Source organism: Sinohyriopsis cumingii, chromosome 16 (genome assembly GCF_028554795.1).
Source record: "Sinohyriopsis cumingii isolate HCF-2022 chromosome 16, ASM2855479v2, whole genome shotgun sequence".
Taxonomy (NCBI): Eukaryota; Metazoa; Mollusca; class Bivalvia; order Unionida; family Unionidae; genus Sinohyriopsis; species Sinohyriopsis cumingii.
In genome coordinates, this window is record NC_142976.1 from 40,562,021 (window position 1) to 40,589,120 (window position 27,100).

Below are 27,100 nucleotides of genomic sequence, written 5' to 3' on the forward strand. Positions count from 1 at the left end.
AATATGACATACATTCAGTTACTTTGTTTCTTGAGGTGTATTTTGTTTATATAATTAAGCCTTAGGTAGAAAAAGAAAAATGAGTATATAATAGACAGGTTACTGCATTTGTATGGGAAAATATGAACTCATTTTGTCGGATGGATATACTGCACTCCCAAGGTCATGCAGTATTCCATCCAAAAAACTCGTTCATATTTTTCCATACAAATGCAGTAACCTATAATTCTTGTGAAAACCTCATGTCAATATGACTTTCCATTCACGAGGAGTCGAGATGAAATTGTAAAAATGGGTATAGTGGTGGCCATATCAGATGTCAGAATGGCACCATTGGTTTATGGTCCAACAACATCATAAAAAGTCTTTTAGTGAAAAATCTATGTTTGTATAACTATACATCCAGAAGGATATTTGGTGAAATCATTTTCACTTACAACCAACCAGACATCATAGGAAGTCTTCTGATGAAAACCCCATGTCAATATGACATTCCATTGGAAGGTGAAACAATAACAAGATGTTCAAGATGGCCACTCTGGTAACCATATTAGATGCAGAACAGCACCATTTTCATTTAGAGGTGAGTAAACATCACAAGAAGTCTTCTGGTGCAAACCCATGCTAATATGACACTATGCTCAGGAGGAAGAACTGTAACAAGATTTTCAAATGACTCATGGTGCCGTTTTGGACAGTAGTCTGGCACCATTCTCATTTATGATCAACGTGATATAAGAAGTCCTTGTACTGAAAACTCCATGTTAATATTAACATATTCATGAAGAATTATGATAACAAGATATTCATGATGGCTGCTGTGGTGGTCATAATGGATGTCTCAGCAGCACCATTTTCATTTCAAACCAAACTAGACCTTGGAATGAATGTGTATAATGTTTTATGGCAATACTCCAAGCAGTTTAGAAACAAATGACAGACAAGTCATGTTTTATGGCAATACTCCAAGCAGTTTAGAAACAAATGACAGACAAGTCATGTTTTATGGCAATACTCCAAGCAGTTTAGAAACAAATGACAGACAAGTCATGTTTTATGGCAATACTCCAAGCAGTTTAGAAACAAGTGATAGACTCTTCTTGACTATGACCAAGTTGAAAAACTTTAAGCAAAAATGCAAATTTTACATCACTGCCATCTCACCTCTGTCTGCGTGAGTTCGAGTCTCATGCTCAGCTAAAGTGGGTACATGAGAAAGCCTGCCAGTAGCTTCTTGTGGGTCGGTGGTTCTTCCCGGGGTTTTCCAGGGTTCTTCCTCCACCAATTATACTGGCTGCCATGTATAGCCTATCTTGTGCTGAAAAATGGCGTTAAAACCCTACAACAACAATAACAACAAATTTTACATGGCTGTGACCAAGGAGTATAGGAAATTAAAGCTCTTGAAAAAACTTTAAGCCAACACTTATACATACAAACTGTTGACATGGCTAATAAAAGGTATTGTGAATTCATTCATTTTCATGGGTATCAGTTTATGCGATTTGCATATAAATACATTTTCAATGGTATGTAAATTTACGGTTTCGGGAAGATACACAGTAATCTTCCACCGAAAGATCATTGATTGTTCAGAGAGTCTTTAGTAACCATGAAATCCATGATAAATTGGTGCCCCCAAAAAAGTTCAAGATCTGTAATCATGAAAAGAAAAATGGTCAAAACATATTTTACTTTACTATAACCTGAGTCTGAGGTAGGAGTATGAATTAATTATATGAAAAGATACACAGTTGTGATGTATATCTGTGTACAGCTGAATGAAAATATTTTCACTAATTCAAAAGTTATAGCTTAGACAAGGAATTGGGTCAAACAGTCTCACTGCTCTAGTCTTGAACTTTAACTTAACAACTTATGAATTCACAGTATCTTTAAAATATCTTCAATAATTTCAAAAAAGCTGTAATCTGAAAAAGAAAAAAAAGAACAATGAATTATATTTTCCTCTGCTATGACCATGCCTCTGAGGCAGGAGTGTGAATGTTTTATACAAACTGTCATGATTTATCTAAATTTGAACACAATTATTTTTAGTGGTGTAAAAGTTACAACCCTGACAGCAAAATAGGTCAGATAGTCACATTTCTTTGGTCTCTAGTCATGACCTTGATCTTGAGGTAGACGATGCAAGTGTGGCAGGCTAAACATTGTATAATTATAATGTATATACAAATATAGTTTTAGAATTATTATCTTCAGTCATCCAAAAGTTGCAGCCTTGACCTTGACCTAGCAGTAGATATACTGACTGGTACAAGACATACCATCTACTCACTATGTATACCCAAATAAAAGTGCATGAAAATATTTCCAGATGTTCAAAAGTTACAGCCGAGACAAAGTTACAGGTAAATGTTGTTGTTATTATTGTTGTTGTTGTTGGGTTTAACGCCATTTTTCAGCACATAATAGGCTATACATGGCGGCTAGTATTAATGGTGGGGGAAGAACCCAGGAAATCCTCGGAAAGAACCACCGACCCTTGAGAAGCTACTGGCAAGCTTTCTCACATACCCACATTGGCCGAATCCAAGACTCGAACCCACGCAGACAGAGGTGAGATGGCAGTGATCCGTAACGGAAAGCACTTTAGACCACTCAGCCACTCGGGGCCCCACAAGTAAATGTACAGTTGACATTAATATGACCTTGAGCTTGACCTTGAGCTATGAACATGACCATTATGTGTATTTTGTTTTCATACTGTGACTATTTGATCATTCCCTCCATACCTACCTGACAAGTGGACTTGAAAGATGAACTTTGAACTTCTCTAACTGGTTCAAGGTCTTAGAAGATGTGGGAAGAAAACAAAATCAGTCATTAAAGATTTTTAAAAATTAACTCACTGTAAGTAAAAAATTGTACTTCCCTCAGGTTGAAGCAATTGTAATATTTTAATATACCATTTATAAATATGTTGATTCCTCTGTGAGCCTTAAGAATATCACATTGAAAATTGCACAATATTGTAAAATCTTCAAAATACCTTTAAAAAATACAAACACCTGACCCAATGATAAAAAAGAGAACTATATAATATAATGTGTGCAACGTTTGAAACTCTTATCATCATTTATTTCAAATGTACAAATAGTTACCTGCAAAACTAAGAATTACAAATATTCAGTAATTTAAAAATGCACTTTTGATAAGAATTAGTACTGTGTTCCAAAACCTTGAGGATAACAAGTGATTATTATGTCTGAAGCTTCCAGTTTCCAAAATATGAGTGGGTACTAAATACTGAAACTTTCATACAGTCTAGTCACATGGCTCTTATTCTTAGTTAAAGATACTGATGAGGAATTTATTAGTCTAAACAAATACAGAAAACCAAAGGTATTACAGAATATCAATAATTACTCTCAGCAGAAATAGTTAACATAGCAAAATTTGAAAATTTGAGTTAGGTTTTACAAAAGTTTTTAAAGAATAATACTTTGTGATATTCTAGTCATGATATGATTTTCCTTTACAGCTTGAACAGTTGCTTGCATGCCATTTACACCTGATTATAAGTCAAGTCCAACTGCAAACAACAGAGACCATGATATGCCATCACATAATGCGCCAGCAGATCAGGGACTACGTTATTTCATCCTGCTGATTATTCCTAACAAACTGCATAGACTCAGATCTGCTGGCACATTATGCAATTACAGAACTGGGTCTGTACAGTATACAGTTGGACTCATAAGTGAGTTAAAATTTTGGTATGTTATTCAATAAATAACCTAAGTTCTGTAATCACACTTGGAAGTAAAAAGGTTTTTACCTGTTCTGCCAGTTCCCTTGATGGCTGAAAAAAATTAGAAATATATATTTAGTAGTGTTTTACAGCATCTCATCACAAAATAGATATGGACGACAAGCAAAGAATTGCAAAGAAATTAAGGAAGATAACTGTACAAATGAAAATTCATTTATGGACTAAGACCACATCCAAAACCGTTATGCACCAACAATCCCAGAAAACATTTGGCTATTTAGGCCCTCCTGATTTTTTAACTTTCTAGCTTTCAGTTTTTGGGAGATTCTCTGTGCCTTCTGAAAAATTGCGTGCAAGGCCTGATGATGAACATAAGAGATACTGCTAAAAAATAAATTTAAATAACTTGACAGACCACTGATATAGACAGGAGATACTGCTCTAATCTATTTTTTAAAAAAATATTCAAAACTTGACAGACCACTCGTGCAGAAATGCCAATTCCTACTGATATGAAACAGGAATGGCACCTTTCAAAACTTCTGAATATGAATGCAACAAGAAACCCAAGTGGGCCTTACATTGCTCACCTGTCTTACCTAAATAAACATTTGACCATTTTACTAAACAGACTTTTGTAACACTGTATGAAAACATCCAATGTAAACCATCTTCCAATTTTATATCATGCTGATTTGACCCATTTAACTTTATCCTTTGTAAAGATACAGTATCCTGATCACAATCAAAGTCATTTATGATCATGGTGATATAAACCCAAGTTTATTGAGAATGATGAGAAATATGGTCTCTAGATACTGAGAGGCAACAAATTCAGCCAATCAGATGCATGGTATCTCATTAACACATACTGATCTTCACTTATTATATAACCCAGTGATCCAGCTAGAAATACATAGAGAGGCATCCCATACCCTCATTTCAGTGCTCTCCCCTCTTCCTTCACGGATCTAGTCTTCTATCTGCCTATCCCCAGATCACAAAAACACCATCTTAAGTCTCTGTTAATTTGTATTTATTCCATAAAATGTTCTGTTTATTTAATTTAAGATAAACTTTTGAATGTGCTTTTGTCTGTTTCTACTTCTAAACGATTAAATTCTAAATGTCAATACTGACATCCTTTTAAAGGCAAAAGAAAAACTTTCTTTGTTATAAATATCACCCTTCCCTCCAACAAAAGTGCCCCTTGTGTCTAAAGTCCCTCTCTTCCCATCACTTTGAAAAATATTCTTATCGTGAACAATCAGAACCTGTCTATGATAATGATAGTATGATAGCACAAGTATAAGGTGGAGCAAAATAAGATCATGACATGGACGCGAACAATCAATACTGGACAAATTTGAATCAAATATGAACTAAACGATAGACTGTCGGAAAATGAACATTTTCGTTTAGTCTTTCTATCCCTTCAAATGAATTAAACCATGTAAAAAAACTGTGCTTCCTGCTTTTTTGCCTCATTTTGACCCAGAAACAGATGGGGGGGATGAAGGGAACAGAGTGCAAGTTGCTGCATAGTAGGGTTCAAAAGAAGATCACAGAAGTGCATCTCTTCCTATCAAAAAGCTATTTGGGCATTTTCCATCATGTGGGGAGTAGCCATATTGACTATCTTGGCAATACAGCATACCAATTGCCAAGCTACAAATGTGTGAGGAAGTACATATTGTGCAGGCAAGGCACATTATATAGTTGCCCTTAATAACTTTAAAGCATCTATACTTCTTGCTCTTTATCAAGATCTCTGTAATGATAGAGAGAAGAAAATAACAAACAAGTGCATATAACAAATATAAAAATTGTTCAAATAGGCAAATTCCCATTACCCAGAAGACCTAATGGGAACAAGAGGAAGTGATCTGTAAGAGTTACTTCCCTTTGTCTATATATTATACAGCGGGCATTACCTTTTTTTGTTGTATGTACAATATTGGTTTAGGTCAATTTACAGCATTAGGTTAGGTCAATTTATAGCAATGGGTTGTGTCAATGTACAGCATTGGGTTAGATCAATTTACAACATTGGGTTAGGTCAATTTACAGCACTGGGTTGTATCAATTTACAGCATTGGGTTAGGTCAATGTACAGCATTCGGTTAGATCAATTTACAGCATTGGGTTAGGTTAAATTATAGCACTGGGTGGTGTCAATTTACAGCACTGGGTTGTATCAATGTACAGTATTGGGTTAGGTTAATGTACAGCATGGAGTTGTATCAATTTACAACATTGTGTCAATTTACAGCATTGGATTAGGTCAATGTATAGCATTGGGTTGTATCAATATACAGCATTAGGTTAGGTCAAAATTTACAGCATTGGGTTGGTCAATTTACAACACTAGTTGAAGTCAATTTACTTTGTGCTACCACTTTGTGTCCTTTGATTTTTATAACAAAACTGGATACAACTAACAAACATTGGAATACTTTTGTTTCAACCAATTTAAAGGTCCCATTTAGACAAATGATCTAAGGAGCTCACCTTTACAGATCACTCACATTTCACCTCTGTCCACATGGGTTTGAGTCCTGACTCAGACAACACATGTGAGAAAGCTTGACAGTAGCATTCCTTTGGTATGTGCTTCTTCCCATAGTTTTCCCAGGTTCTACCTCTACCAAATATACTAGCCACCATGTATAGCCTATCTTTTGCTGAAAAACAGCATTAAAACCAGGCAACAGCAACATCAACAACATATAACCAATCTGACTGTCATGAGATGAAAGTACGAAACTACTGTATTATAAAATACCTCAATGATTATGGCCTGTGGTGCATTTGGAGCCGGCTTGGCATTTGCTGAACTTTGTCCTGAAAAATACACCATAATATAACTTTAAATACATCTATTGCTGATCAGATGGCATTCATTATTAAGAGGTACATATATGATATAATAAAGAACAATTTATCATGGCAACATGTACTGACATGAAAAATAATCCATTGTTCTCTAAAAAGGTAATTGAAATGAGTAATAGCTCTGGTAATAGAAAAACCAAGAAAGTACTAAAAACAGCAAAAGCTATTTTGTGTAAACGAAAGCAAATTTATCAAGTAAACAATGTTTCTCTATGAATACATACCTGATCACATCAAGACTAGGATATATGTTTGCATCGAGACTAGGATATATGTTTGCTACCACAAGAATCAAGCCAAACTAAAATGATGAAAATATATTTGTTATCTATGTGCCATATAAACAAAAGACAATAATTCTCACACATTACCTCCCCCAGCTGCTACAAGCATCAATAGTATTTAAGCTGAGCAAAATCCAATAAGGATGCTCACATTGTGTGTTGGCTGGGAGGGTTTTTAAGTAAAATGATAGGGTAAGCATTCTTGGAGAAACATGATATACTGGAAAAAAAATGTTTCTCTTTTGAATATGTTCCCAAATCATATTAGCATCAAGAGAATAAGTAATAGGAGGAGGAAAAGCTGAGCATCCATCCAGGAAAGGAAGGTTTGATTCCCTATGTGAATGATGTGAAAGAAATCAAATTTCATCTGATGAAATCCTCATGCGTTGACTCTGATCTTTTAAGATTTCAAAGCATGCTGAGCATATAACACACTACAGCCATGAAGACAGTGTTTAAGGGTGATTTCCTGCTTCATCTCTGTGTACTTCAAGTAGTACTTGAGGGCATGGACCATGTCTTGCAGGGCTGCTGCTCTCGACATGTCTACCAAAGACAGAGGGCGTATGACAATTGATTCCCAAGTGGTGGCAACCTATTTTGGCCACAAGCCTGGTTTTGAATCATAAGGACCACCAAAACAGCCAATCTGAACGGAAGATAGAAATCAGGCTTGTTCTCGATTTTTACTGAGTTCCAAGTTACAGTATGGCCATGGCAAACATTGTGGATGTGCCGTGATACTTCAGATGAGCTTGAACTTGGTCTTCTATGAGCAGCGGGGGGAGGGGGGTAGGAATCAATCTACATCCAAGCACACAAAAAATGCTGAACTGGGATAGGGACCGTTACAACCTGATGCATATCTGGGTCAATCTGTTAACATTGCTCACCATTTCATCGAGCAATGGTAAGATTAAATATGTCTGCTGGTGAAGTCCTTAGCATGAGGATGAAAACTTCAGGTTAGCTTTCTCTATATTTCTATATATTGTTTGTGTATGTGATTGAAAAGTTAAGAACATTGTCAAATATGAATAATAATATTACAACACAGTAAAGCTTTCACCAAAGTATTCTTCCAGACTGTCAATAATCTCTCTGTTCTTCAATGACTGAGGAAGAAGCAGGAAGGATAGTCTCTTATTCATCACTGACATCTACCAGCTTTATAGTCATGTGTGGCAGATGACGGTGAAGGGCATTCTGAACCAACCACACCTGGTATATCTCTTCAATTGGAGCCTTAAAGCTGAATTTAGTTCACTCCATGATTGGTCCGAGTAAATCTGTTGTTCAGGTGTGTCTTCATATTCAATATGTGTAGTATCCTGCTTAGGTTCTACCTCAACATCTGAATGAACCATTGTTTGTGGCATGGATGATACAATTACATCATCTCTATACAGCTGCAGTAATTCTCTGTGATTAAGCCATGAGCATATGGTATGCTGACTCCACTGGACAAATCTGATGTACTGGTATGAATGGCTGGTTCACTGGTAGCATGGTCAGAATAGCTGCTGGAGGCAGTCCAGTCAACAACAGTACCTGCTGTGCCATAGGCAGGCTGGACGGACAGATCAATCAACCTCTTCAAAAACCCATCCACCCTGACTCACATGTCCAAAGACCATGCTTAGACAAGCAGGGAGACTTGCAACCACTTGGCTGCCTAAAAAATTGGGCAGGGAGGACACTCCCCCAATGTGTCAGAATTATCTGTGGAACTATGAGAGTGATACTAGAGCAAACCTTGCCCAGAATTTATTAACTGCATCATCATCTCCTGAACTAGTCAACACAGTGCCAGATTACCAAACAGGCAGAGTAGGCACCAGCCTAGGGGCCCCATGACTAGGGACCAAAATAACATTGATAAAACATATTAGGAGATAATTTGCAAGGGGGCCCCAACATTTTGACTGCCTAAGGACCTCCACAGGGTTGAATCCGGAACTGAGTTTACACATCAGTAATTCAAGGGATGACATAGTTATAGCAGCAAAATCTCATCATTTTGTTCCCCCATTTCAAAAGCAATGATATTAGTTGATGGTTATACATGCTGCACCTTGTGCGTGTGTGTGGGTACGCAAAAGATACCATCTTTGAATAAATACTTAATACATCTATATTGTCCTGTAAAATTTTCCTCTGTCCCTTGCCTTTGACTGACTTCCACAAAACCAAATGCGCACACGCTGCAAGATATATGCCAGGCGCAAGTCATGCATGTTTTCCATAGCCTTGAACTTCTTGCATTTATTTCACTTTGTCAACATGTTTAATTGAAATGACACAATAATACAAAATTTTTATAAATTAACAAAGCAGTGGTCTAAATATTCAAACAATTTCTGTAGATGGATAATTAATGCACAATATATATATCATATTCCTGATTGGAGGATAAATTTCATGTCAATATTGGCATAGATTTGTGAGAGGTTTCTCATTAGAAGTTGACTGTATAACAGCAAAGCTTACAAACAAGTGACTCCTTATGGCAGCAAGTGTAGGTTATGTGCAAGAGTTATTGCACTTTGTCAATCTCATATAAATTTAAAAGACAGACTTTTGATTCAGGAGGTAGCAAGCTTATGTCTTAATGTTAATGTGATCAGGGAACATAATCATATAGAAAAGACCAAGTATAGTAACAACTTTATAAATGATACTGAATTAGTGCAATAATAAGAATAATAAAAATAAGCATAAGTTCACTTCAACTGTGCCAATCTGATCATTAAGTTCCTTATAAATAGGAATATCAGTCTTTTACTTTCTTCCAATCATGATGTACTACAAGTAATTGATGAATATGTGATTTTGATCACATACTTTTTCTTAGATCACTGTTTCTTGTCACTGACTTTTTTTTTCTTCTTTACACAAATGTCAATAATGACATCATGCTTTATGTCACCATCTAGGTTCTGATGCCACCACCATCACGTGCCATTCATGCCAAGGATAGGTACTTCCAATTACTACTCCTTAACATCTATTACAAAAGCATAAACAAAACTTAAAATGTCACGAAAATCTTTCAATACAAGACAATACTTTGGGAACATTGGTGGATCTGCAATAGATTCACATTTTGCCACCTCCAATCTACCCAAACAGCTACAATGCATCCCCAAATATAACAACCCAGGAGAGTGAACTAAAAAACACATTCTATACTGTGTCTTTCCTCAGTGTTGGCAAAGAAAACTACAATATTAAGACTTGCCTGTCCACATCTGAGTCTTTATCTATACAGCAACAATGCTGTTGAGTACAACAACTTTGCATATAAAAAAAACTTATCACCAACCCATTTAAAATGTAATCATTAGATATCTACCCAACCCCATTTCAAATGTCCTCATTTGAAGAATGTCTAGCCTTTCCTGAAGCAAATCACACTGTTGAGCTATTGAGAGGTCTCACACTCTTTATTACATATTCCCAAACTCAACCTTCCTCTTTGCTAGACCATAACCAAGGAATCCTAATCCAAAATCCATCACATTATTAATACTTGCTTATAAGTCAACTGCAAACTGCATTGATCTAGATACAATACCACAATGTGATGGCAGATCTGGGTCCATGTAGTGTGTTAGATGTAATCTGCAAAACACAGACCCTGATCTGCCTGCACATTATGTGACAGCAGATCAGGGTCTATGTTGTTTGCAGGTGGTCTCAACTTATAAGTGCATATATATGTTCTCCTTCTATTAATAAATGTATAAATCTGGTAAAAAATATTTCAATCTCACAACACAGTGTAATTTTTGAATATCTGACTTTTGATCCACTCCACAGGTCAGCCCCTCTCTCAGATAGTTACCACAAAGGCAACCCATATACTAAGTTTGGTGAATTTCTCTATGCAGCATTTAAGGAGATAGAATTCAATAGAAAGACAGATAGGATCTCATTACACCACATGATTTAAGGTGTGGACAAAAATAAAAAAATGCAAACAAGTATGCAACTTACCCACAATTTTAGAGTCCTGCACACAGTTCTTTGGTGCTTGGCTTAAACCAATGAAACCTCCCTGCAAGAGAAGTAAACATCTGCAATAAAAAATGTCTTCTCAAAGTTTTCAAACATATTTCTGTTTCACAAGACAAGTCTCAAATGACAGTACTTGATGCTCCCACATACAAAGCACAAACATAATTAGGCACCTGCATATCCTGCATACATGTGCAATGTTCTCCTTCAGTACCTGTCTTTCAAAAATGATTTTTACTGAGTACTTAAACTAAATGTGTATTGTGTGCATTAGCATTAATGCCCCCTCAGCACAATAATGGTCACTGGGTGCCAATTTTTGAAAATAAAGACTGAACAGGTAAATCAAAACAAAGAAAGACAAATTGCACCAAATTTTAGGAACATAAACCCTTCCAAATAAATTTAAGCATAAGTACAATAATAAAAAATATAAAAGGTCAAGATGTTAAAATTCTGTAAAAGGTATATAAAATAAATAATAAACGTAAAACATGCAAATATCTGTAAAACATTTGGTCTATAAACCATACTCCATCAAAAAGTCCAACATTTTCTGTGGTGGACATCAACATAAAGTTTCTTCACTGCTTTCACATCACATGCTTCTGTCTCACAGGGTACAAGTCAAAACACAAGACAAGGATGTATTCCGCTGTCAGTCGGTTATGGTAAGGTATGTACACTGGCTGAGGTACAAGTCTGGTACATGTGAGATCGGTACAATACCAACTGATCATTGCAGTGTCAATGGTGGGTTAGATATTCCTAAGTTTGTTTCTGGTTGACAAACAGTAAAATGTGTCATTGGTATCAATTTTGTTGTTTTGTAAAACTTGATTATTTTTTACATGGGTCAGATCCAACAGTAAATCAACACAGTCCCGATCTGCCACTAGATGAAAAAGAATGACTTTTGTGAATTTACAGTATTTGCTGTTTTATATATATATATATGCTTTACTAGTGGAGTCCAACTGCAAACAACATAATGTGCCAGATCAGGGTCTATGTTGTTTATTCTACAGATTACTTCTAACAAACTGCATAGACCCAGATCTACCAGCACATTATACAATGGCAGATCTGGTTCTGTGGAATTTTCATTTGGATAGGTATGCATGTGTGTGATTTGGAATTTTCATGTAGCCATAACAATTTTAGTCATACCGCTATGATGTCTGCAGTGTGGCAGTCGATAGTGATGTCTTGCACTAGGGAATCATGCTGCAGACATGTAGCATCATGTCCCATCCAGTCACATTATTTTGACACCAGACCAACCAATCCTAACACTAACCTCTTAATGCTGAGTGTCTAGCGAGGCAGTATTAATACCATTTTTAGTCTTTGGTAAGACTCGACCAGGATTCAAACCCGCAACCTCCCACATCCAAGGCAGATGCTCTAACCACTTAGGCCACTGGAGTGGTCCATTTGGATAGGACTTACAAGCAAATATATATGGTATGTGAATTCTGCATTAATCCTAAAAATCCTTAAAACTTGTGATGAAAATGTGTTCCCATAATTAATTCAATGCACCCTTTAGTGTTTTTAAATCAGATTCATCTGCCAAATCTGGTGAAACCTTCATTAGCAGAAACTTGCTTATAATGGACACCTACTCGTATAGATCTTTTTTGTTAATTTCACTACTCAGATATTCAACATCTGTCCATGTTTCACTGTGTAATATTGAGTGCATGCTTGCACATGCTTTCAATACATCCTTCTGATTAACTGACTTATAAGTCAACTTGTTTTACTGAAAATCTGAATCGTGCAGATTAGGAGTTGTCTTACAGGTGCGATTATCTATTAAATCTAGGGCATTATTAGAAACTCTCGATTTGTATAGTACATACAAAATACTGTCATTTCAAATATTTTTACATTTAAATGCCATTATTTCCATTAAGAAAGCAGAGATGGTATGCACTGTATCTATCTGTTTCATTACTGTATACATTACACAACGCTTGTATCGATATTTGTATTTTAATAATATGAAAATATTAAACTGAATATTACAATGGCAAAGTTAAAGTATCCATCAATGTTGTTTACAGTGGAAGTTTCTATTCTGTTTGTGTTTGTCTTGGCCAGATCTAATTTCCAAATTACAATTCCCAAGTTACCTGCCAGAGCAGGTGAGATAATATGCTTTTTGCTTGTAAAGGCAGCACTACATTGTTTTTACATTTCTTTTAAAGAGCTATGAATATGATACTAATGTAAAGTCCAATATTCAGTTAACTCTAGGTATTTAATCTGAGCTATTCTAATAATTCTCTGTACAACTCTGACTCACTGACAATAAGTCATCTTTTAACAACTTATCTGATTTGATGTTCCTAAGTACACCCCAACTTATAGAAGGATCAAAGAGGAAAATATTAGCGTGCTGCTATACCCAAAAGTGGGGGTTCAATTATATTCATCTTATAATTCAGTATATTCAATAATAATTAAAGAACAAGAAGAGAAAAACTTTTGCTCACCTTTGGTGGGTACTTGAAAGACGTATCACCAAAATTGAAATCCATTTCTGCATTCTGTTAAAGAAATTAAAAAAACAAGGATAAAGCTTTAATGTAATTATACAGCTTATACTCAGACTGAATCAATGAAAAATGTATGTCACTAGCTTGATTCGATGGTGAGTAAAAATTCAGATTGGACATGAAATTGATCAATTCTGTAAACAGATCTGGATCATAAGCATGAACACTTATGTTTTAAATAAACAAACGTCCTAAGTACTTACGTTTTAAGTTAGTGAGGGTCATGTACTTGTGTTTTGAATTAGTGAGGGTCATGTACTTGTGTTTTAAATTAGTGAGGGTCATGTACTTGTGTTTTAAATTAGTGAGGGTCATGTACTTGTGTTTTAAATTAGTGAGGGTCATGTAATTGTGTTTTAAATTAGTGAGGGTCATGTAATTGTGTTTTAAATTAGTGAGGGTCATGTAATTGTGTTTTAAATTAGTGAGGGTCATGTACTTGTGTTTTAAATTAGTGAGGGTCATGTACTTGTGTTTTAAATTAGTAAGGGTCATGTACTTGTGCTTTAAATTAGTGAGGGTCATGTACTTGTGTTTTGAATTAGTGAGGGTCATGTAATTGTGTTTTAAATTATTGAATATTAAATATACTTCTGTTTTAAATTTTGTGAATATCACACAGTTATGCTTTAAATTACTGAAAATCATACAATTCTTTTAAACCAGTGAATGTTATGTACACTTGTTTTGAATTAGTGACTGTCATTTACTTATGCTTTAAATAAGTGAAAATCATATACACTTACGTTCAAATTAGTGAATGTAATATACACTTATGTTTTAAATAAGTGAATGTCATACACACGTTTTAATGTCATATATAGTTCTTTTAAATTGGTGACAGTCAGTGATCACATAAGTATAAAATTTTACCAAACAATTTACTTTCTATGTCATTTAAACTCCCCAGTCACATTGGTGGCATGAGAATAGGTAACAAAAGGAAGCAGCAACCATTCAAGGGTAGAATGGCTGTGATCCCTATGTAAAGGTAAACTGTTCTTCTGCAATGAGGGCAGCACAACTGACAAACATGCAGAAGTACTGAACTCATGCTCATCACGATGTTGTGTTGGCATCAAAGTGACAGTCATGGAGAAGTGCTTAACTCATGATCATCAGGACTCACACCTGTCAGGACATTGTGCTGACATCAAAGTGACAGTCATGGAGAAGTGCTTAACTCATGATCCTCAGGACTCACACCTGCCAGGACACTGTGCTGACATCAAAGTGAGTCATGGAGAAGTGCTTAACTCATGATCATTAGCACGTTGTGCTGACATCAAACTGACAGTCATGGAGAAGTGCTTAACTCATGATCATCAGAATGTTGTAATGACATCAAACTGACAGTCATGGAGAAGTGCTTAACTCATGATCATCAGGACTCACACCTGTCAGGACATTGTGCTGACATCAAAGTGACAGTCATGGATAAGTGCTTAACTCATGATTATCAGGACATTGTGCTGACATCAAAGTGTCAGTCATGGAGAAGTGCTTATCTCATGATCATCAGGATATTGTGATGACATCAAAGTGACAGTCATGGAGAAGTGCTTAACTCATGATCATCAGGACATTGTGCTGACATCAAAGTGACAGTCATGGAGAAGTGCTTAACTCATGATCATCAGGATATTGTGATGACATCAAAGTGACAGTCATGGAGAAGTGCTTAACTCATGATCATCAGGACACAGTGCTAACATCAAATTGATAGTCATGCAGAAAGGCTGAACTCACACCTGTCAGGACATTGTGCTGACATCAAACTGTTCTAATAGTTCCCTGGACTACAGGAACTGGACCCATCAGATTCAATTCATGTCTCTGCAAAACTAGATCACATAGATAAATACTTGCGAGACTCAACTGTGCAGGCCAGTCAAAAAGGTTTCTTTTATGTTTCAGATCAAAATGGTACTTTCAAACACAAGGTCTGCGGTTACTGATCTGATCTCACAAGTCGGGAACCTCATGATGTGTTATCTCATTGTTTAAGTAAGCAGAGTGAATAACCACTTAAGATGTGATGCTAGGGCTTGAGAAGTTATATCATCTTGATTGACCATCACTGGTAGAAAAGACTTTGCCAGGCCCCAGAACTTTCTCTGATGGCATCCAATTCTTAGCTATAAAGCCTGGTTGCATGATGAGTACCATGGAATCATCCAATATGAATTGGTGACAATTCAGGTCCACTGAACGAGCATGCAACTCGAAGTTTTGATCTTCTTTTCTGTATTATCTTCGGTACTGGAACCTTGGGGGATAAGTGTAGGCTTGCCCCCCACCCCACAAAACTAACTGGCTGAAATGCATCCACAACCCAAACTTCTGGGCCCGGGACCTGGGAGACAAAGTGTTTCCAATTCCACCTCCTGGTGAAGAGGTTTATCATTGGACCAGAGCATATGAATCCAATGAAAGACTGAAGGATGTACAGACCACTCGGTGTAAAGGATTTGGCCTCTTCTCAATAGTGTGTCAGCATGGACATAGCGCCTGCTGGGAATGTGCCTGACTGATATCTTCAGTTGGGTGCACCAGTGAATAAAGTTCCAGGCCAGAACACACAGGTCATGTGATTTGTTCCCCATCTCACCCACCCCATTACACTTGAAGAGATGAGCTACCATCACTGAACTGTCCAATATGAGAACTGTCTTTCCATGAAGTCAATTCTTCCAAAAATGAAATGCTTTTACCACAGCTTTCATTTCTTGAAAGTTTATGTGAAAAAGTCACTTTTCTGCATCCCTCCTTTCCACTGTCCATGGTGAAGATTGGTAACAAATTGGCTTTCATACTGTGCAAATCATAACTTCCAGGTGGGAACATTCCTGAGGAATTCCTTCTGTGAACTACTGTGTGTTGTGCCACTGATGCATACATGATATGATTCTGGTCAAGATCATAATTCATTGATTAAATCAACTGAAAAAGGGGTGTCACAGGGCCATCTACAATGGATGCATGAAAAGGCAGTTGAGAAGAAAAAAATCCACTGCACCATCAAACAGAATAAGGAATCACAGAAACTTCTTTCTTGAATCAACTATCAGAAAACTGATTATGCAAGCTCAATAATCTGCACAATACATACATTAAGGTGGAAAAAATGGTCAAGACTGGCCTAGGTGGACAAAATTCTGAGATGGAATGACTAGTTCCAATTCACAATAAGCCTAACTATCTCGAATGGAAAGATTGTTCCTGCCTTGCTCCAATGATGCACTAACCAAAGGTTTTTAGATGATGTCATAGAAAATACTTCCAAGATGCAGTTGATGATGTCAAGTAGACACAGCTGATGACCTCACGACCATCCATGGATGGATGCTGTGACCAAATTGGAGTGTGCATATGTGCAATTGATTAATTATTCTTGGAACCTGAAACCGAAGTAACTTGGACAATGCTGGCTGCATATATGTGTTGGTGAAGTCTAAACTGCCCGAAAATTCCTCCCATTTTATGGAAATCCTGAATGAATGTGCCATCTCCATTCATAACCTTGGAGCAGCTACATATTTGTTGCCCCAGCTGAAGTCTATAACTGGACTGAACTTCACACTGGCTTTGCAAAACTACAAACATTGTAAAGAAATCCTGGGTGTTTGGTCTGCACACTCACTCCACTAATTGTTTTGTAATGACCAGATCTCCTTCGGCAAAATTCCCCCCTCTCCCAGATCAGATGGCATATCCATTATGGAAAGGGAAGATAAAACTGGTGGGAGCTTGATAAATAAAATCCAAACCATGTCCAAAACAACTTGCAGCACTCCTTCATTATGAGGAAATACATCAATCTAAGACTGCCAGAAATTAAGGGTTTGAGCTCCCACTGTCAAGCAGACAGTCAGGATGAAAAGTCGTTGGTGGTTGTTGAGAGGCTTAGGGAACAAGAAACCCTGCTTCCTATCCACTTTATTAAACTGCCTTCTGAACTGAGGGGTATGTTGCTGCATGAAATTAAACTGAGATCAAAACTGAAAACTGCTATTGTTGTATTCAACCTATTATCTTCTTGCTTCCGATCATCCCTCCATTGCCAGCCAGGAAGTGTGATAGATGGTTGGCACTGAGGATGGCTGGAAGGTCTGCTCAGACACCGCATGAGTAGAACATGCAGTGAAATGGATAGAATGGCTAAACTGGATCCCCATATAACTCATCATACTATGGAACATACGATAAGTATTTGCCATGGCTTGCCAAAGTAATGGCCACCTGGTCAGTAATCACTCACTTCAACTGGCAGGTCCAGCTGGATGGGCTGGTCAAAAGCCAGAGCAGCAGTGTACCGATGATCATATCGATCATTGAAATTAAACATACAATTGATGCACCTGGATTTACAGGCCCAAAGACTTTGCTCAAAACATGTTGTGGGGATTTTATGCCCACTGGGCTGTCTAAAAAAGGACATGTTAGCTACAAACAATCACTGGAGTCATGCGACAAAGGACGAGACAAATAAAATTATCTGAGGCCAGCAACTGCATTGTCACTTTGTGAACCATTAAATGTATGTGTGCTTCTAGAAATATCTAAGGAAAAAAACGAGGTTGGGATTTGTGCTACCCCTTGATCCTCTATTTCTAACTATTTCAATGTTATGTTTGCCACTGGCCTCATCCACATAATCTTTGATGGGATTGGGGGACCATCACAGAATCTCCGCTACACATCATCTTTGATGGGATTGGGGGACCAACATAAAATCTCCACTATACATAATCTTTGATGGGATTGGGGGACCATCATAAAATCTCCACTACACATAATTTTTTATGGGATTGGGGGGACCATCATAGCAATCTCCACTACATATTATCGTTGATGGGACTGGGGGACCATCAGAGAATCTCCCCTAAACATTATCTTTGATGGGATTGGGGGACCATCATAGCAATCTCCACTCCATCTGCAAGTGATGACATCTTGAGGATGTAGGTTCAGTACATCACACTCTGTTGAGTGCTGCCCACATCTCTCCTTGCTCTTTAGATCTTTCCTCACAGCAATGGAGTCCCTTTGAACACAAGGTACAACCACTGTCAATGCAGATGTGAACTTAGTACATGCCAGACATGTCTTGTGCATAACTTTGCACATCTTAAGCCTCTAGCACTTCATGCACTTTGTTTTCATTGTTCAACACTGAAGAAAAATAAATTCTCAAACAATAAAAACTCAAAAATACTGACCTGTACAAATAATCAACACTTGTTACTGTGAAAAAGAGAAGCAAAGTCTGTAAGTAACAACCAACTGCAAGCACCAATTTTACCATCTTGGAGCACAAGGACAGAATACAAATGCCACAAATGCAAAACTTTCATGAAGTTAATTATTGCAACATGTAACAAATACCGTTTTACATAATACTAAACAAATTCTGTAAAGAATTGGTTGAAAACCCATACAGATAATCCTTCATTACAGGAGGGAAAGCGGTAAGATCTGGATTAAGCAAAGCTTAAACTGGTAAACATCTGACTGACGGGTAGCCACCTAGTGGTGGCAAAAGTGGCAATGAATACATTTTTTCCCCCTTCAGCTACATGTTATAAAGATTGAAAAGACTGAATTTTCATCTTTTAAGGATTACTAGATTCAGAAGGTAGTAAAGTTTATTTCCCTACCATTATGTGATCAGGGAATGTTTTTGACAGTGAAATACAGTAAAGTCCCTTCGGATCCCAAATGACATTTTACACAAGGATTACTCCTTTATAAAGAACACTTCATTAAAACAAGTGATGTATTGCATCTTGTTATAGCACTTGCACAGGGACCCAAAATAAATGAGCAAAATTCAGCATGTGTATACAGTATTTCTCCTGTGACATGACTAGGGTGCCAGTCTTACAAATTTGCCAACAAGAACAGGGTGGGGGATGTATCATCAAGAATGGACTTGTTGTCATATATATATGGTAAACAGACTTTTAATAAACTTTACCAACTATAAAGAATTATGTATCTTGGATTACCTTGAGGACCAAAGCAGCAAAGAACTTCTCAGTCCTCAAATGTCCAGGAATATCATAGGCTTTTCCCAGCTCAACACCTGAAATCAAAGGATCATGGGATTTCCTTCAGACACATGTGAAATTTTCATTGCTCATAACATTACAATAATAATATGACTTATATTGCATATAACTGCATTATGCTATTCAAACAATTAAATAAAACTGATACTCATGAAATAGGATAACATTTTGTTCAAATATTGATCAAATTTTTTTCATTGAAATGGATGAATACTAATAAATGCCATGATACAAATATCATTATATAACAGGTATTTTTTGTGGTGGTGTAGATTAAGTGATTGAGCGGCTCAGCCGTCTCAAGGTTAAGATTGCAAAAATAAAACCAACATAAATTGATAACCTTATCCTCTCTAGATCTGCACTAAAAGAATATACCATATTATGAGGCATCAGAAACCTTTTAGAACTGCTGTGTTCCCTCATAATAAAGCCCCCCCCAAATATAACAATAACCATGGCAGATTTCTGGTATGACACGGTTCCCATTCTATTGTACAAATTTTACTTTCGAAATAGCTGATTAAGTTAACTTACACTGTTGTAATTCTTGGCAAATTAAAAAGTCACCATTTATAAATGTCTTTAATGTAAGACATGCCCTATAATAATAATGCTACATCCCCATTACTGTACATTGCTGACAAAGTTCCAGTCAAAAGCAACCTAGTACACAACACTTTTATGGCACTGCATTATAAAAAGAGAAAGCTCACAATTTACCCCACATACTTGTGAGATCAATGCATACAGCTGCACTGGTTACAACATAAGTAAAAGCTGAAGGACAACTATTTAATTATGACTGTCTTGTTTTGCAAAACATGTCTCATTTAGCAAAGCATGCCTCATTTAGCAAAACACGTCTCATTTAGTAAAACATATCTCATTTAGCAAAACATATCAGACTCCACAGAATCCAAGCAAGATCCTGCTTTAAAACCATTAAAAATTTTATATAAGTGTTCCATGGAACCTGGTAGTGTTCCATCAACAAACCATGCTATGATCTCCCACCATGCTGTCCAACTGGATACATTCAAATTGTGAACCTGTTCCCTACTAATGACCGTGACATCTGAGCAAGGGACCTGACTACTGTATGACAATGTCTGGACCTGGGTCAAGTTTCACAGAAATATGTGAGGGATTAAAACCTAACACCCTGGACAAGAAATGTTCTGTTCTGACCTTGACACTGAGGCATGAAATATGACTATGAACTCATGAGACACAATCAAATGAAATTATATAACAGGCTAATGTTTCATTAAAACATTTTCTTTTGGTTCTAACGTTATACCCATATATCAATAGAGGCCAATGATTTATATATTTTCTTGCCGTGAAAGAGATATGACTATATTTGACATTGTCTAATCATGATATATAACAAGATAAAATTTCATTAAAATATCTTAAATGATTCAAAAATTTACTCTGAACAAGGATACAAGTTAGAGTTACATTTTCCCTAATAATGACCTTCACCTTGAGATGGAAGAATGTCTGTGGTATGTGACATATGGTCAATAATACATAACATAAGTTCATTCAGTAAGTGGTTCAAAAGTTACACTTGGACAAAGATATAAATCAACGACTTCCATTTTCCTGTCATGACCTTGACTCTGACATCGAGTCTGGGTCATGCCTATGGCATGCGGCAGAAGAGCTAGTCATTATACGTATATGCACAGTTCCATGAAATTCTCACCAACAGTTACAAAGTTATGGACCACACATTCAAATGTTAACACATGGACAAACAATGTCATAAAATGGGCACACAAGAAACTAACAGAATGTTAGTCTGATGATAACACTGCCACCACAGGAATGTTATCACTGATGATTGTGCTGTCACCACAGGAATGTTATCACTGTTATCAATGTTATACCATGCCACAGCAAGCCATCTGCCCATGCCAAATGACACATAATGATAGTTGATCCAAGCTGATCCAATGGTGTGACTTGAACCTGCACCCTTCGGAGTCCAACACCTAAATAACTTGGCAACTACAGCTCACATGTTTTAGTCAAAGATGCAATTCCTATTCTGAACGCACAACATTTGCCATTATCTCTGTACATCAACTCTGTTTTAACAGTCACCTCAAGAATGTGCCTGTTTGGACTCTTTTGACAAGGGTTCAGGTGTTTGACTGTATTCTGACATAGATTTCTGCTACTGCAGGCAGAACAGGAGTCCTATTATATCAGGTTATAACATTCTTGTAAAGGTCACATTAAGTTTCAGTTAAGTACAGCAACTAATGTAGAGTTTATATGATTTTCAAAATTATTAGCATAGAATATTAACTTTACTGCAAATGCCAATACTTGTCTCATCGCCAAAAAGTATACCTATTTGTTCTTTCTGCAATCTGTTCAGTGGACATTGAGAACATGGCTGTTTGGGACAGGGCATGATTAACAGAATATTCCTTTTAAGCTGGTCCAACATAAAACTCAAATATGAAACCTTTTAAAGCACAAGTCATTACCATTTTTGGACCACTTGATTTCACCTTTCTGAAGATCTAAAAAGCAGCCAATGGTGTCATTCATTCCATATGACTGCAATAAAGAAGAATAAGGTTGTATTAAGGACTATGTACAGCAGACAAAATTCATTAAAAATGTATGAAACATTCAAAAAAATAAGTTGTATCAAGCAATCTGATAGTCAAATTTCATAGCAATAACCTCTGTTTATTCAACAATGTAGACACAATTCTGCAGTTATACATAATCACCAAGCAAACATAAAACATTTCAATAATGATAAAAGTCACATGAAAAATTGTATGTACTTCTCAGTTTCACCGTTGAAAATGAGGATCAAGTGGGCCTGTGATTGCTCACCTTGTTGAAAACTTCTTGAAACCCAAATGCCAGGGTAGTAGGCCAATAATGATGCTTTCTGACATTTAACAGCTTGTTTTATTACAATTATGACAGCATTAATGGATGGCAGAAAAGATTTGTTTTTCAACCAAACTTGAAAGGACCCATGTGAAGATGCATTCTGTGAAATCTGCTAATGTTTTGTTCAACAGTTTTTGAGAAATAATTTCAATTTATTTAAAATCCATATTTCCCGCATATCAGAGATTTGATAGGTATTGATAGAACTCCACGTTCTGGAGACCTTTGGAATTCCTGTTCCACTTACATTTACCAGAATATCATATAAAGTTTTACATTTCATGTTTGGGACAGTTATTGTTAGTGAATAAAGGTTTTTACTTTCAAAAATATAAATGCTGTAATTTGATTGGTGAATCAAAGGTCAATAGAGCATGATCCTGAACTGGTCCCCATCAGATCTACAGTACACGCATCACAAATTTTAGATTGCCCATGCAATCCCATCAACACAATAAGCAAGTAAATAAGTGTTCACATCTGGTGGTGGATGTCCACTATCAATGGTGGGTGTCCACTCAATGAAATCAGCTGTAATGCATGTTCGCTGTCTACCTTTTAACTTATCTATGGTTGAGGTTGCATGGTTTGACGCCATTTTTCAGCACACGATAGACTATACATGGCAGCCATTATTAATGGTGGAGGAAGAACCTGGGAAAACCCACGGAAAGAAGCAATGACCCGCAAGAAGCTACTGGAAAGCTTTCTCACATACCCATTATTGGCCAAATCTGAGACTTGAATCCACGCAGACAGAGGTGAGATGGCAGTGAACTATAACAGAGAGCGCTTTAGACCATTGGCAACTCGGGGCCTCTCATTTAACTATGGTAAATCAGGAAGAACAATCATGTACTCACAGTTCCTAACAGACACTGAAAGACGCCAAGTTCTGATGTTAGTTTTAGTTCTGATGTTTCAAAATAACATTAACTGCTGGATGAAAATGGTTTTTGTTTCTCACCAATCCAAACACTGTAAAACTGATATGATATCAAGTGTATCTGAGGAGAAAGCATGCATTAGATAGAAATAAAACTCTGGAAGGCAAACTTGGGCTGTAGACAATTCAATACAGCGTGGTGTTGGCTTCTTATGTTTACAATGGTGAGGTCATCAGACCTTGTGCTCCAGCTTTCGAATGAAATTGGTTGACCCACAAATGTCAACAACTAACATCAGATTAATTCATACACATGTGGAAAATGGCAGAGTTTCTCAGTTTGTGGGAGGAATTACATGATTCAGTGTGAAGAAACACTGAAATTCTGATTTTAATGTAACATAAAAATGATGTGATAACCAAATATGTGCCAATTTCCCTTCTTCAGTTATCTTGCCATGCAGATTGCCTTAACTGCAGATTGCCTTATCTAAGCATTCTAGTTGCCATAAATTGCCATAAATTACCATGCTAGTTGACATGTTTAGACCAATATCAAGATTCAGTATTATTCAGATATTTTAGCATGTAGAACTTTTTGTACATAATGGTGGCATTAGGGCTTTAAACTAAAACTATATAGAAAAACTAGAATTTATTTTTTTATTTTCATATCTAACTCTGCATACAGTAGGCATTTCAGTTTGATTTGAAATAATAATGAATGACATGATGCATGTCCATATTTTGTTAAAGTGATTTGAAACCGTCTTTTTGTTCCCAACGATTCCATGCAATTTAGGTGATTATAAGACATAATGTCCTTAATTCACTGCTAAACCCAGTTAAATATGCATTCTGTACATGTTCTTTTGCAAGAAAATGTTTTATTTATGCTAACACTAAGTGCTTAAAAAGGATCAGCAGGTTAAAATATAACAAGATTGCAACTTAAGTGATAATATAACAATATTCACTTGACATTCTGGAACAGTTCTGTAGTTTTTGTCATGTGACGACTATTTTTATGGCAAAAGAACACAGAAGCATGAGCACAGAAGATTGTAATCACTCTCTCTCTCTCTCTCATTATATTCTTATGAATTCTTACCTCATACTTGTATCTATTATCACTCAACTCACATTTGTCAATGCCTTTTAGTGGGCAAGTCTTTGAATATTACATGGCATTATGTACAACTTAAAAAGAGTATTCAAACTTTTTACATTATGTAGTGGACATCCACTACTCCACAATTATATTGCTGCAACATTCCAATGGAATCAATAAACTTAATTTATTCCCTATAAGCCACAATGTGGACATCCATGATGACCACAATATTCAGTCTGTGATGATTCATAGATGGGTTCATTTCGTGCATAGAAACATGAATTCTCTGAAATCCTCAATGGGCATAGTGCACTGTAAACAAAAAAATATACTGATCTGCCACAGCATAATGCTCTAGGATCAGAGTCTATCTTGTTTGTTCTACTGAATAATCCTAACAAATTGTACAGTCCTAGATCTGTGCTAGAAAATGTCCTGGTCTTTATCATATGTTAACAGGTTTTGCACCTATTATTGCCACAAGGGCCAGATTGACTAGGGTGGTCTTGATTAGTGATTGGCATTACGTTCGCATGGCTAGGATGTCCTTAAGGTTTTTTGGTATCCGGAAGGCGACTTCTGGTTTGTTAAGGAGGATTAACTTTAGTGCTTCCGACAATTTCACGATGGGCCAGTGTTTCCCAATGATTTTACCTACTTTGGGGTTGTCTGGATGGTAGGTCAGGATAAAATGGTATCCTATAAGCCTTTTCTTTCTTTCCAAGATTTATTAGGTCATTGTGGTTTGTTTGTTTAGCCCTTTGGGTTGCCTCTGTAATCAGGTCTTTGTTGTAGCCTCGGTAAATTAAATGTTTTGATAGCTCATCAGACCTTTTTAGGAATATTTCATTGTCGGAGTGAATTCTGTGTATCCTCAGTGCCTGGCTATATGGGATGTTCCTTATGCAGTGTTTTGGATGACAGCTGTGTAAAACCTGTCAACATATGATAGAGACCAGGACATTTTCTAGCACAGTGACTAGAGAAATATTAAACATACATGGTCCAAACAAAACAGAGAATGTAATTTATCTCATCACATGTAAGATCTGTAGCCTTCATTATGATGGAGAAACTGAATAGCTACATAAAAGGATCAACCTTCATAGATCTGACTGGACGACAAAGAAGCTGTACGGAAGCCCGGTTGCAGAACTTTTCTCCTCCTCTGGCCACACTTTCAGTGATATAACACTTATTGCAATTGCTCACAACCCCAACTGGAGTCCCCAAACAAGGAAAGAAAGGGAATCTTAATGGATACGCTGCCTTAGAACATTGAAACCAAGTTGTTTAAACCAAGAAGACTAGAAAAAGACAACCATGCACAAATAAAATTATCTTTTGCTGCCAACACATTTTCTTTTAAATAATTCTCTAAATTTGCTTAATAGCCTATAATGACTACTATTACAATGAAATATCTGGGATATAATTTGCACTTACATAAATTTACATAAAATAACAGATGTCATTTTGGCTCATCAATTTCTAGGTCAGTTTATTGCATTTATCTTAATTAATCCCTGACAAACATGATCCCTTGCTCCTTTCTAGATCCAATGCACTTGAAAGGATTGTTGTTCGCCATATGATTTGTATTCTTTATATATATTTACTTATGGCACACTGGTCTTTATCCCATTCAAAATTCTATTCTATCATTAAGTTTTTGAAATGGACACTGCCTGAACTTGGTTTTTTACCATTATCAGACTGGTTCATGCTGCAATGCATGTCTGCTCTGGAAAGGAAATGAAAACCAGTCCCCAATGACAAATGCAATCATACTGATCCTTCTGAAGCGTCATCAGCTGACGTTGAGAATGAGATACATTGTGCATCTCAAGAGAAATGAAGATGATGAATCCCAGGAAAGGTAAAAAATTCTCTTAATCTTTCAAAAATGGGGACAGCATACCCAATGTATCTATCACAGTAGAACCAGGACATCTTTTTCAGATGCTGTGTGATGTGACTTGCATCCTTCGAAGCTAACCACACCCATCCACCAATTTCAAATTTACATGTTCCAGTGGACCCAGAAAAAATGGAAAAAAATAAAAACATATTTTACAGGTATGAACTGTTAAGTGGACCCAGGCAACAAAATCCTGAATGTCAACCATGAAAGAACTTGTGAAAGTATATACAAACTCTTAAATTACATTTTGGATCTAAGGGGTTGATTTTAAACAGAAAAACATACCTCTCCATAAGAATCAAACTGTTTCCCAAATGATTTTTTCCCAGTGCCACCATATCCAAAGCCAGCTTTATCAGTCCCAAGGTCCAGCGAGGCCTTATCTGTTGACCATCCAACACGACACAGTCCTTCATCTGTCACTGTGGCCTCAAAGTAATATTTCCCTGAAATGTTCAAGCATCATACACATAAGTAAATAAATAGACAAACGAATGCATATGTCATGACACAATTTGTAACCTACTTGGAATAAAAACCAAGATAGAAGGCAATAGCAACTCAGTTTTGGTGTATAACATATCCATTATATGATGTATGCCCGTGCAAGTTTCATGCTTTCAGCGCACTTAAAACTGCCAAAATTTCTTTATGCCCATGTTT

General features: G+C 36.6%; 1 protein-coding gene across 1 annotated transcript in view; it reads right to left on the bottom strand.

Moving 5' to 3' along the window:
- LOC149780279 (ATP-dependent RNA helicase DDX1-like) overlaps window positions 1-27,100 on the bottom strand; it is a 339,496-nt gene that overhangs the window by 284,526 nt on the left and 27,870 nt on the right. The window contains exons 8-15 of the mRNA XM_089937077.1: window positions 26,723-26,883; window positions 22,090-22,162; window positions 19,517-19,593; window positions 13,443-13,496; window positions 10,918-10,978; window positions 6,522-6,580; window positions 3,803-3,826; window positions 2,761-2,813 (exon numbers count right to left, since the gene is read on the bottom strand). Of these exons, the coding sequence (XP_089793203.1) occupies window positions 2,761-2,813; window positions 3,803-3,826; window positions 6,522-6,580; window positions 10,918-10,978; window positions 13,443-13,496; window positions 19,517-19,593; window positions 22,090-22,162; window positions 26,723-26,883 (562 nt within the window). The remainder of the gene's footprint in view (window positions 1-2,760; window positions 2,814-3,802; window positions 3,827-6,521; window positions 6,581-10,917; window positions 10,979-13,442; window positions 13,497-19,516; window positions 19,594-22,089; window positions 22,163-26,722; window positions 26,884-27,100) is intronic.